The sequence below is a fragment of the Taudactylus pleione genome, unplaced genomic scaffold (genome assembly GCF_031769625.1).
Source record: "Taudactylus pleione unplaced genomic scaffold, aTauple2 ptg000032l, whole genome shotgun sequence".
In the NCBI taxonomy this organism is placed as follows: Eukaryota; Metazoa; Chordata; class Amphibia; order Anura; family Myobatrachidae; genus Taudactylus; species Taudactylus pleione.
In genome coordinates, this window is record NW_028284434.1 from 30,954,460 (window position 1) to 30,968,932 (window position 14,473).

The 14,473-nt window shown below is 41.0% G+C and overlaps 1 protein-coding gene across 2 annotated transcripts in view; it reads right to left on the reverse strand.

The window, feature by feature from the left end:
* The window catches only part of PDGFA (platelet derived growth factor subunit A), a 55,213-nt gene that overhangs the window by 11,994 nt on the left and 28,746 nt on the right, over window positions 1-14,473 (reverse strand). For both annotated transcript variants that reach the window (XM_088451975.1, XM_088451974.1), the window contains exon 5: window positions 3,161-3,284. In XM_088451975.1, coding sequence (XP_088308101.1) covers window positions 3,161-3,284 — 124 coding nt within the window. The remainder of the gene's footprint in view (window positions 1-3,160; window positions 3,285-14,473) is intronic.

Here is a 14,473-nt window from a genome sequence, read left to right on the forward strand (position 1 = left end):
GCACTTTGAGGATTATTTTTTGGTACACATCAGGTCCCTGGAAAAAAAAAAATCAGATAAGTGCTGGCTTCGGGCTGGACTTCGGGGCTAATTGGATAGCCCCGAGGTATCCTTTAGTGCCAGCATCAATTTTATTCATTTTGTTTTCATTGCACATTTGAACCATTATGCCTCCAATTATTCAATAAATCAGGCCTACTAGGGTATGATGAAACTGTACATCAAATATGGGAAAGCAATATTTACTATACCTCAAAATGTACAGGGTTGTGTTAAAAGCCACATTTAATTTTCTTTGTAAAATGAAAAATTCTAGTTAAGAACACAGGACCGGATTCTGAGTTGTATGCTATTTGCATTGCTGCTGCGTACAAAATAATGCTAATGCCGCAAACAGACGATCTGCTGGCATTGCAGATCCGAAGAAGCAACATCGGATCACCATCTGGCAGCCATTGACCATATGACCAAGTCTAAGCTTACTCAGAATGACCGCCGAAACTCCTCTGCCACGGCCAGAAAATCTGCATCGGAAGACGCAGACCCTGGCCTCAGCACGCCTAGAAAATAAAGGGTGATGAACCAGTTTTGTAGAACGCTTACCGTTGCAGCCCCCGCCCCCAAGTGGGTGGTGCACTGTGAGCAATCGTGCAGACACTGATCAGCACATGTGCAGTACAGATAGTGTGCATGTGCCGTTTGAACACCATCAAAATTGTACGCATACCATTGGGTTTTCTTACCACTCTGAATTATGTCCGCAGTTCTGTAATCCGAGCAACCAGGCTTACATTTTTTTAATCTGTACTCCAATATATGATTGCTTGCCATGGGCCACACCACCTTTTTTCTGTGCACCAACATTAAGGTTTTACAAGATTGCACATCAGACTTCTTGTGGTTATGTACTTTAAAAGCCACAATTTTATTGAAGACTTTTCACACTCCATTAACATATAATTTAGGTTTACTGTCCCTCTAAATATTTGCATATAATAGTCAAATTTGTAACCTGATGACGGGACATAGCTTCGGACATTATAGCTAGGATCTTATTGCTTGGAGAGTTGATTTTTTAATATACAAAGTTAGTGCAGAGTATGCACAGAACAAGCGATACAAGATATGTTTGATTGACAACTGTCAAGCAGTATCAATATTAAAGATAATGGAGCGGATTTCTCCTCATCAGTGTGCTATATGGTGATAGCAATCAGTACCATTTACAGGAACGACCTTTGTGCTGATAATACACAAGTACTATACAACATGGACTATTGTGTTCCAGGTTTTCACAAAATATATGATTATCAGTATGTATATAGTGGAATGCAAAATACTGACACTATGCTAGAAGGCTTAATTAACTATTGATATGATCAAGCAAATTTGCAATGGATATAAACAGAGTAAGGGAGAAAGGTCTAATGAAAACAACTTAAAGCACACAAAGCATATTTTCCTTTTGATAGATTTCCAATACACATCACAAAATTAAGAGATGAATGTATGATGATATTGGAGTTGCAGGAATTTCCATACCTACTATAAGAGCTGACTACCAACACTGGTAAATTGCCTACATAGCCATTAATGATGTAGTCTCTGACCCATAATCCATTTTGTGCCTCACAAGGCTCCTGTCAGTCTTATTCATGTGTGACCACCCTCACAATATGATCACTTGGAGGTGTGGCCTAATGAAAGGAAGGGTGTCTGAGTGTGATATAGTTCCCAGTTCATTTGCAGGATGCATTTACTAGAATATTGGTTTAGGTTACAAAATGGATGTATCCAGTGTATTTCGCTAATTAAGCCATTGGCAACTTCTGAATAGATATTTTTAATTTTTTAATACAGATGAGTCCTTATACAACTAGCCTCAATACGCCATGTGGCACGAGACGTCTGGCATGAGTGCACCGCCAGGACCCGTGAGATTGGCTTTTTCACCTAAAAATTCTTCTTCGTCACAAACCGATTCGGCAAGCCGCTTCATGAGTCTACAACATTTCATTTGATATGTGACAAAAGCACAACGGAACTTGCCATGAACAAAAAAATATGGCTGCTGCATTGTAGCACTTCGTATAAAAGATACAGGGCAAAATTTACTAAGCGGTGTTCTAAACCCCAGCGGTTTGATGGCGGGTTTTATTCTGTTCTAAACCCCGGGAGTTTGGTCGCTGTTTTGCAGCGGTTTCTAAATGACAGCCCTGTTCTATTCTATAGTGTGTTTTGACAGCAGTTTTGCAGTGGTTTTGGCCTTAGTAAATCTGCAGATAGCAAAACCGCCGCCAAACCACATTTTAGAATAGAATAGAACAGGTCTGTCATTTAGAAACCGCCACCAAACCCCTGGGGTTTAGAACAGAATAGAACCCGCTGTCAACCCGCCACCAAACCACCGGGGTTTAGAACCCGCCGCTTAGTAAATTTTGCCCACAGACTCAGGGCCGGATTCAATTACCGGCAACATTACCGCACCCACAATATTATCACCAATTTTTCATTGAAACATGGAGAACATTTCCCCATTTTGAGAAATGGGGAACAATGTGCAAAATCACTATTTTTGGGTAAAAGTGTGGGGATTTATTTCAGAACCCTTTGGACAGCCCCACTAATGATACTTAGCGGAAATTTATTTTGCAAGTTGCGTACTTTGGCGAAAAACAACTGCTGACATTTCGGTCAAAATAATTTTTTTTCTGACCAATACTTTAATATAATGGGTCTGGTATATCGGAGGGCCATAAAGATGTGTCAAGTGTTTTACAGGTGATATTTTAGCAGTTTTAGAAGACTACCTGCGCCGTCATTGGCGAAATCAGCCGCAAAATCTGCCACGAAATCGGCCGATCTCTAACTGAATTTCCCCCTCAGTCGCACACAGATATACAAGTGTCACATATGGAATTAATCATTGCAGTTTCAGGAAGTGGGTTGTCTCATACGTTTGGGAATAAGTTGTATTTTGTCCCAAAAATATGCACAGCGTAAAGTGAGTCGTAGGGGACCTGGCGTACAGAGAACGTCCGTTTGGTGCAATGGCAGTAATAGTGTATAAGGACACATATGTATATGGGAGAAAATAAGTCTGTAACAATTACCAAGCTCATAGAAAGGCATTAGTAACGGGAGAATGTGGATCTCTTACCAGTTTCCTCTTCTCGATAATCTGAATTAGAGTTTGCTGTACAAGTGCATTCCAGGTGCTCCTCTAATCTCACAAGTACTTCTTTTAATTTGGTTTTTTTCTTTACATATTCTACTTTTGCCACCTGTAACATAAATAGTCGTTACTTTTCATAATTTCTTCATAATTATTTCCTCAGTTATAACTGTAAATGAAAAAAACTACAACAAATGTAAAAAAAAAAAAAAAAATCATACAAAGCCAAAATAACTCAGGCATATGGTTATACATACACACATACAGCACATGGCCAAAGTATGTGGCTCCCAAAACATCACACTCATATGCTGAACAGCCCATTCCAAATCCATCGGCATTAATATGGAGTTGGTCCCTCATCTGCTTCTGTAACAGCATCCATTGTCCTGGGTTGGCTTTCCATTAGATTTTGGAACATAGCTACAGACTATACAATCCTTTCATCCACAAGAGTGAGGTTGGGCAATAAAAGCTGGCATTCCCAATCATCCCAAAAGGTTTTCTTTGAGGTTGAGGAAAGAGCTTCATAAATCTAATGTATGGCCTAGATCTTGCTTTGTGCTCAGTGGCATGGGAGTGTTGAAACGGGAAAGAGTACCCCAAACTGTTGCCAGAAAGTTAGAAGCATGCATTTCTCTGGAATGGTATTATATCATGTACAGCATGAGCATTTTCCTTTACTGGAACTAGACCATTATTCCTACACTAAACTTTACAGTTTGCAGTACACATTTGGACAGGAAGCTTTCTCCTGGCATCCACCAAACCCAGATACCATCAGACTGTCAGATAGTGACGTGTGAATCATCCCACAAGAGAAGACGTTTTCACTGGTCCCAAGTCCATTCTCAGTGTGCCTTACACCACTCCAGATGGCAGTTGGCTTTGCTTGACCTAAGGCTTGTTTGCGGCTGCTCAGCCATGTAATCCCAACCCATGGAGCTCGGGATGAACAGTTCTTGTGAGGATGTTGTTTCTAGAAACAGTTTGGAATTTGGAGTATTGCAACCAAGAACAATTTTTGCACGCTACAAATTCAGCACTCGGCGGACCCTGTGAGTTTGTGTACTCTATATGAACACCTGAATTCTAATGGAGCATACACACGGTCAGATTTGCCAGTAGAACGATTGAACGATCTGAACGATTTGACCAACGATTTGAACTATGAACGATTTTTGACTGCATTAAAATGAATGGAAACGTCCAAATCTGACTGCAAACACATCAGATGTCATATCGTTATCTGACCATCGGGAACGCACATCATTCATCGTTTAGATGTGTCAGATTTTCCTTCAGATACAAACAATTGAACGATTTTTTGAAGAAAAATCTGACCATGTGTATGCACCATAAGATTGCAAATTCTTGGATGAAAAATTATACTGTCCTGGGAAACCCTTCCTAATTCCATCTGCACCAGACGTTGTCCGACATACTACTCTAAACCACGTATTGGCTTGTCTGTCTGCACTCACTGACAGCTGTCAATCAACTTGCCCCACTCATCTTTTCAGATATGTCAAAACACATCCTCTTTACAACCAGACAATAACACTGCTGTCTCCAAATATCTCCAAGCCGTCATTGTACAGTTCAACTGTCTCAAATCACCACCTGACAGATCCTCACAAATGTAATTTGTGGTGACATTTTTGGATATGGAAAAAAATACATTTATTGCAAAATAAAACATGCCAAGATACTGCCTTCAACACCATTTAGTGATCAACCAACCATTAATGACAATGGCTGCTCTGTAATGTAGTCATATAGTACAAACTATTCTAATGTAGCAGCACTGAGCAGAAAACATACAAACGCTATAAAATGGTGCAATAAAAAAGCCACAGCTATTCACCCATTAGAACGATCATAAGGAGAAAATTGGTTGAATGGGTAGGACTTGGCTAGGAGTACCGCTTTTAATTTTCCAATTCCCAGAAAGGGGGCGTAACAAGAACCACAGTTACAACCATTTTATTCTGCAGTTATCAGACCCCCACAAAAGCCTTTATAGGTCATCTGCTCCACTTGTACGTTAGATGCCAGAGCATATAACAGGTGCATGGATGATGATCATATTTCTGAGTGACCTTTTTCATTAATGTTTTGGGTGCTATACACATAGGGCATACTTAAAGTACTCATACACATTAAGGTTTGCGGTCATTTGGGTCTAAAAGGCTTGAATTACGCTTCCAAATCCTACTTGCCTTTCTAACCGCAGCATGTGCCTTGGCACAAAGGAATCTAAACAGTGAAGAAGGGGATGTAGATGGGCACTAAGGGGTCTATTTACTAAGCAGTGTTATTAGACAGAGTGAAAAGTGATAAGAAAGTGATAAGGTGCCAGCCAATCAGCTCCCAACTGTCATTTTTCAAACACAGCCTGTGAGATGACAGTTGGGAGCTGATTGGCTGGCACCTTTTCACTTTCTTATCACTTTTCACTCTGTCTAATAACACTGCTTATGGTGTGTACACACTACACGATATGCTCCCTGAGCGATATCGTGTAGTGTGTCCCCGGCAGGCTGTGCTCAATGTCGTTCATGACATTGAGCACAGCCGCTGAACGATATCATTAACGATATCGTTCAGCGCCGGGCTCTCTCCCCCATTCCCTGACATGCATCAACCTGACGAGGTCGTCAGGTTGGCCTGCATGTCAGCCCGATGAACGATGATGACGAATGACCCGCGGGAACGCACGTCGTCATCGTTCATCTTTTTGGGGTTAAAAATGGACGATAAAGTGGACGACTGAACGATAACGATATCCTTATCGCTCAGTCATCCACTTTATCGCCCAGTGTGTACGCACCATTAGTATATAGACCCCTAAAACTTTTACATGCAGTCCTAAATATACTATGGTATACAGGGTGACCTGGTAATCCATTTAACAACTAAACATTTTCTACACTGCAATTAGTTCAAATGCATTGGACAAGACCCTTACAAGAACATGGCAAGAGATGATAATCATATGTGTATTGTGTCATCTCACAATACTAACTATAACCAATGTATGCATGTCCTATAAACTGGATAAATAAACAATCCACAAAATACTGTCCTATAGAGGTATTGGTGTGCTGTATCTCAATATACCTACTGATGCTCTGCACTGAGTTAGAGGTAGCAAACAGGGCATGTCCCTTCTGAGCTTCTATGAGACAAAAGGATGATATATACAGGAGAACCCCCTCCGCAGGGCAGCTCGGGAGAGAATGAGGTGCTTGTTGGGTGCATGGACATGCAGCAAAAATGTGTCCGGCACCTGGTGCTGCAGTGCTGGGTGCTGAACTCCAGCCTAAAGACTCGGTCATTGTATTTGTGTAGTGTAACCCCTCATACTGCCAAGCAGTACCCCCAGCCCACCCCTATGCACCAGTCACACAGTGCTCTCTCTCCTATACACCATAATAATTCACACTTTAAGGCATAAACCCCCAGCTCACTTTTGATCAGTGATGGTGCACTGTACTGTACTGCAGCCATAGTTCCTGCAATGCAGGTGTATACAGACAGAGGAGCGGTAAATTACTGCATTCAGATTGCACTTCGCCAATATAAAGGGTCTATTATCTTCTTGTGGAGAGTGACTGCAAATCATGTCCTTAATCAGGGAATTTGTCAGCAAGTTGCCCACATAATGGGAGATTTTGAGAGAGTGTGCCCCCACACCCTATTAATACGGCTGTGCCCGGGCACTGCACCCAGGACAGATTGCTGGGATGGTAGAATTCCTGCGCCGGGCAGTCCTCTAGGTGCATTAGGAGGATGGAGTAAATCTGGCAGGACTTGTTGGTGGTCAGATTCCAGCACTGTAACCACAGTCCTCCAAGCCCAGAACCTGCAGTGAGCTGCCCATGCCCTGGTCTCCATGGCACCAACACCCATGATACAGCGGATCAGACCCTGAGCAGCAGAGGAGGAGGGAAGATACACAGATGGATAATATAAGACATATGTGTAGGCAATTGCAGGTGGGCCATGGGGCAAACTGGAGGTGCAGTGGCAGAGAGGACCAGTCGGTAATGCATAACAGTGACATCACCAGTCCACCCCACTGTTGGATTCCCGGACACTACCAGTCAGGGATGAAGCATCATCCGGACAACTTTGCTGATTTCCGAACTGTCCGGAGGAATCCCTGACAGATGCCAAACCTATACTTGGCTAACCCAAAATCTTTTTCAAAACTGAATGGATTTAGCTGAATCACAAATGCAAACAGAAAACACATCAACAAAAGCTATTCTATATAGCGTAATTACTCAGCACATTTGCATTTAACACGTGGGAGCTTCCAAATGGGTCCTTTGACAGGTAAAATCAACCACAGGATCTAAGCACACAAATAGAAAATGTAGTGTAGTACCATACAAACACTTTGAACACTAGTACTTTTCCTACTAGGAACCTAGCATTCATAGATCTCCATCGCGGCCTTGGTGACATTCTGAGATGAAAGGGGAATGATCATCCCATGACAAATAAGATGGTTTAACAAATCAGATGCTCAATTTGATTTTTAAACTATACTAAATGGAGGCCGATTGATTGCTGTAGATGAGAATACTTTTCTGCAAACTTTATAGCTGCACCAGCTTTCATAAATGTCTCTACTGCACCACCCTAGTTATGCCTCATTATAATAACGAGTGGCTGTATTGTGCCCTTATATCCTCTAAGGGTGGATGCTGCCTTGTGATGTTGGATGTGAACTCATTTGCTCTATTGTGTAATCCCATTGATAAAAGCACTGGATTTTTTTCTCTTATTATTCATTTTTCTTTCTTCTTATTTAACGGTGACATCATTTGCGTGATAGCAAAACTGGCAGCAGGAATAAAACATATCAGAAAGCAAATCCCTTTCTCCCATTGTTGTTGTTCTTTTCAAATGTTGGTTGTAGAATAATATTGACCATGTGCTATGCCAGAATCTGCTAGTATCAGTAGATAAACATATTATAGGAAGGAACACTTTCCTACAAAGTTCCGACCACACCAATGCGAGCATGTACAGCACTAGCCAAATGGCTGTACGGGTAAATTAAGCACTTGGAGACACTCTCCAGTCAGACGAAATCCTAGGTGTAGTTTGTACAACTAAACACTGGGTGAACACAACAGTAGAGAGGCCATATTCAAAGTAGAGACATTAGTGCAAAATCTTACTTATTTGGCATTTGATTCACTAATCCGCGGTTTGTTAAAGCCACCACTGATTGTGGCTTCGCCGGATAGTTTTAAAGCGGAAACAGATATAAATGCCAAACTCATCCTCGTTTAGGATTTGTTTCTGTTGCTACTTTAAACTATCGGTCAAAACCGCCAATCACCGGAGTCTTTGGGACAATCATTAATCTGTGCTATTTAACTTGCTATTGCAAACAGACATGTCCAGTATTGGGTCTGTCAATTTAAAGTGAAGGAAAGCACAAAAGCACACACATATAAAAAAATAATTTAAAAAAACAGAAAAACTAGGAGTAAGGAATCTAGACAGGTTTTGTAAAGTGTATGCACAGATGTAATTCTCTGCAGTTTGCTGCCATGATAATCTTTCACCTAACACAAATGACTATAAAAACAACAAAAAAAGTTGGAAAGAAAAAAAATATATAAATATTTCCACATTAGTGTAGCTGAAAGTTTTTCAAAATTCCGCTTTCAGTCACAGCCCTTTTTGTCAACAGGACATGGAGCCTACTTTCTTTAGCCCTGCAAACAAAAAGTACTATAGTCAGACAGCAGCAAAAAATACAAAAAAAAAAAAAAAAACTAAAAAGGCATTTACCAAGGCTGTCAGATTTCCATTGAACAAGTCAAAGCTGTCTGTGACAAGTATGAATGCTTTGCAAGAAGGTCAACTTTGGGTCGAAGTAATATGTTTTAGCTTCTTTTATCGTGAGCTCCCTCTGTTAATGCTTTTCAAGATGCTGGGTAAATTTGACTCATCCAGCATGAAAGAACAGCTAATCTGTAAAACTCTAGAAGATCAAATGATGATTAAGACCTAGATATAGACAGCAGCAGTTCCAGCAGATCTGTAATTACCCAGCCAACTTTAGGCTCTGTCTGAATTAAGGACGGATCTTGGAAAGTCCCTTTCCCTAAACTGAGCAACACTGCCTCCATACATAAAGAAAATCTATTTCACCAATGCTCAGTTTTTTCTAGTGACCCTTGTTCCCCAATACCGTTCATGGCTGAACTATGACTCATGTTTTTTTCCTGACTAGCCAAGTTTAACCGATCACCATAAAAGGTGTTTTGTTTTCTTGGGAGGTTTCTAATAATTTGATGTTATTTGATTTAGAAAGAGCTACGCCTTTTTTTTTTTTTTCCAGTCAGATTTATCTCTTCGCTCTTGGCAACTTATTTTATCCTTGGAGCTAAAAAAAAAACAAAAAAAAACAAAAAAAAAACCACACTGGAAATACAAATATGTACACGCAGCCTTTTCACCATACTCCGATATTTGTCAGGAGGAGAAAAGATGGACAAAATCACAGGTCCGGCTGATAAATACAGCTGCTAACCTACTGTGCCCTCTTATAACCTCATCCAAATACCAATAGATAAAGCCCTTTTGTAGAAAGATAGTCTGCTGTTGGTAACTCCTAAGGGTAACAGGGTGGGCACAACAATACCAGCACAGGAGATCTGGAGAGGGTCTTTGTGTAGCTTCTTTTGACAGTTTCATTTTCTTTCAGTGTTTCTCTTTCCGAAGGACACAGAATTTAAAAAGCTGGGCAGTCCTTTGCCACCAGTTGTATAAATGTTCCCTGGATATTGGCTGGCCCTCTAGTATAAATTAATTGTGCAGTATCTAACGGCATTACATCAACAGAGTCAGAAGAAGCTGTGCAGTACTTAGTCGTCACATATCAGAAAACATGTAAAAATAATCAAATCCTCTGCAAAATTTCTATCCTCAAAGACCTCGCTCTGCATGAATCAAAAACAATACAGTACTTGGTCTGCAATAAGTAGTCAGAGTTGAATCCAGCTTCTGGCGCAGAAGGCCACGATGATTACGCAGCTCAGGTTTTTGAATGCTACACGAAGGAGTGGTTGCTACGGTTGTTTGAATAAAAGAAATATAATTGCTAGTATAATCAGTTCGGTTACTGGCGCTTTCTTGGCAGAAACCAATCGGTACAAACTGCACAGGACAAGCAGTCAGCAAATAATAGAGATTAGTAAAAGGCCGAAAAATAATCTGCATGTATTAAAAGAGGAAGCATATCATTCAAGCATTACAGTTCTGTATATATCATCCTGGAGTTAATTTAACAAATTTGTTAGAGTGCGCATAGCAAGAGATGAACCCTAGAGTGTTGGGATTGGGGTGACTGCACATCAGTATGCTGGGATTGGGAAGACTGCACATCAGTATGATGTAATTAGGATGACTGCACATCAGTATGCTGGGATTGGGGAGATTGCACATCAGTATACTGGGATTGGGGAGATTGCACATCAGCAGTGGCAGCTCCAGGAGGTGGGGTTGCTGCGCAGTCCAAAATTCAAATAGGAGAGCCACACCGATTGGGGAAATTGCACATCAGTATGATGTAATTAGGATGACTACATATCAGTATGCTGGGAGTGGGGAAATTGCACATTAGTATGCTGTAATTAGGGTTACTGTACATCGTATGCTGGGATTGGGGCGATTGCACATCAGTATGCTGTAATTAGGGTTACTGCACATCGTATGCTGGGATTGGGGCGATTGCACATCAGTATGCTGTAATTAGGGTTACTGCACATCGTATGCTGGGATTGGGGCGATTGCACATCAGTATGCTGTAATTAGGGTTACTGCACATCGTATGCTGGGATTGGGGCGATTGCATATCAGTATACCGACTTTGGCAGGCAACATGGACTAATAGCAAACCTCCCAATCCCAGCAATATTTACCATGTAGAAACGCACTGGTACATCTACTTCCAGTCAGGAGCAGCAGTCTGCACTTCCAGTGCGAAAGCCGTCCAGGGGAACTCACTGCTAAGCATCAGCAACCCATTAAAACCTTTAAATAAATAAACAAACCAATGAATAAAAACAGGGTAAGGTGATATTAAGGGGACAGGCTTTGGCATTTTTACCTTGCCATTGTCTCCCAATACTGTAGCCAACAACTAATTGTTTTGGCAACACCAAACAACCATGGAATGGACTAGCAACCAACTGATAACTTCTTCAGAATTACGCTGCTCTCTTACTACACAGATTGCTGTAAACAGTTATAAACACTATGAAATAATATAGGTATTTCAGGTAAAGGGAACAGGCAATTGTGGCATACTCTATTTCAAGCAGTTGCATGTAGAAACTTTCACCTACCCATGTCTTGCAGAAAGCCTGTACCATCCACGTAACGTAATGATCATCACAATTATATTTCGTTCTGCCTAGTGTCAATGTCTCTCTCTTTCTTTAAGGCCAGTAATTCTGAGAATGGATAGCCTTGGTCTCCTTTCAATTTCCAGTCTCTCTCATAATTACTTAACCCATACAGTTCCAGTCCATTTTAAAACATTTAATAGCCTGACTTAAATTGACAGATATGGGAAAAATTCATAAATGTCTACAGTCTAAGATAAATTAGGACAGTTCTTTAGGGGCCTATAATTATCTTTTTATAGAGCACCATGGCGGAGTCAAGTATAAAGTTTTGAGACCAATTTAAGCTTCGATTCAAAGTGCCTTTTAAACACTGTTCCTCTACATCGCTTTTGGTGTGGGGTAAATACATCATATCCTATATAGCACATAGGGGGAAATGTATCAAACCTTCAAAATAAATGATAGCTGGAAGATGATGCTCTATCTAGCACAGTCTCTAAAATTACAGTAAAGGCTCACACACTAGATAATAAAAGTGAACGATATGGACGATAACGATATAGTTATCGTTCTGTGTGTATGCATAATATCATTGACGATGCGTGCTCCCGCAGATTGTTAACGATGTCTTCCATTACCTGAACTTGCAGGACAATCTGACGATATCATCAGATTCTGCAAGTTCGGGGACGTGCGGGGTGACGTCACTGAACGATATTGTTAAGTGTGTATGCCCAATGTCGTTTGCCCGAGAGCTCAAGGGGAAACACTGACGATTTTGGTCATGGAGCATATTGTCTAGTGTGTATCCGCCTTTAGAAGCCGATTGGTTGCAATGAACAACTTCTCCATTTTATTGCTCTCAAAGGTTTGATACATCTCCTCCATAGTGTACTTACAAGGGGATATCCACTAATGACATCACCCACCCCCTTGCTGCACAACCCCCAGGCTTAATATTGCAGTGGAGGACACCCCCATAACATGTATGCATTCCTGGTGCATAGCGTACATCTCCCTGGAGAATTTGCAAGGTCGGCAGCACCCAATTGGATAGCCTCAAACAGCTGTAAAAGTAGCGTTACTCTGCACTCCCTTATAGAGAATGATAATAATATTATTATTATTATTATTATTATTATTAATAATAATTCCACACGAAAAAATATGTATACAGAATGCATCAAAAATAACTCTCTGCAATTTGTCAGAAATAAAATTGTAAAAATTATGGGGGTGGGGGGGTAGACATTTTAAAAGCAACATAACATTGCTTGAAATTAGGGATGTGCAGGCTCGGATAGGTTCGAGTTTGCACGTGGAGTTCGGATTTTTCCCTCCAAAAAAACGGAACTCAGAACGAGGCAAAACGTCATCTTACATGGACGAACATCATCATTCCTGGACCAGGAATGATGATGTTCGTCCATGTAAGATGACGTTTTGCCTCGTTCTGAGTTCCGTTTTTTTGGAGGGAAAAATCCGAACTCCACGTGCAAACTCGAACCTATCCGAGCCTGCACATCCCTACTTGAAATACAATATGTTTTGCAACCATGCTTTAACAATGTACATCCATAATGATTTAATTTGCCACGCCCTGTAAATACAGGTTGCATTTCAAAAGTGATGTAATCATGTAACACATGTTGGGTTCTGCAACCCACATCTACAAGCCAGGAACCATCAAAAGTCCTAGTTTCAATGACAAGGGAACTATTTGAAAACCCAAAAATGCCTTTCTGAAGTTAATCATAACCCATGCTTCGAAACTCATGAATGTACAATAAGATGTGGTATTCTGGCTCTACGAGACCTAACTGATGTGGAAATGATGTAGTGCCATAAATATCATTCATAAATGTTTCAAGCATTAATCACAGCAACCATCCAGAATAAAAAATGCATCAAAAGAGCAAGTTTGGCATCATGTCACTTTATCAGACGTGGGTAGTCACAGACAGGGCATTACTGACTGAATCATCGCTGTGTAAGTGAGTGGTGGCAGGATGAGGACATGGAGAACTAAAGAAATATTCACAAGACAGAGGAGCCTGGAAAGGTCAATGAGCTAATTTTGGGTGGCATGCGGACAGCCCGTAGGAGTAGATTAGGAAACAAATTGGGGGCTGCATTTAATAATCACCTCAGGAAGAGTAAATTTAAAAAGAAGATATTTGCTCATCAGACCCACTTCAAAGACAACAGGAACTCACATAACTTAGAGGGTGAATTAGTTAGCAGTGAGGACCTTTAGTAGTCTCACCCATTAGGTCTCATAGGCAAACGCATGGGGGGGGGGTTTCCGTCTGCCTGGAAACCCCCCTCCCCAGCCCACACCATGACCACAATAGAAATAGTAAGGTAATTTTACTAGTGCTGCATGTTCTTCACAGTATCACAAATGAAATAAATAGCACCACCTGTATCAGTCAGTAATAAATAACCTGTGCACCAACTAGGAGATCTGGAAAACATTCACTGTTAGGGATGTGCTGCTATAGAGCCCAATATGTACATATATGTCTAGTGCAGTGCTAGATTATTCTGCTGCTCCCCCAGACTCCCGGACTTGCTCTAATGCTTTGGAATGGTGCCTACATCTAAAATAAAAACATTCAGCTCAGGCAGGATGGCCCTACTGCGGCATTTAATGGCTTACTGTGATTGCTGATCCTCTATATGTTGGAATTATAACACAATATACTTTGTATGAAACATATTAAAGCTGGTTAAATGCTCATTCTACCCTCTTCATGGACTGGATACACTCACTCTAAGATCAAGCATTTGGAAATCCCCCTCTAGAAATCCTGCATTTGCCACTGGGTCTCCACCTGATGTGCTTTAGCTTCTAAAATATGCACAATTTGATCGCACCTCCTAGGGAAGCGAGGTAAATCAGCGGTTCTAT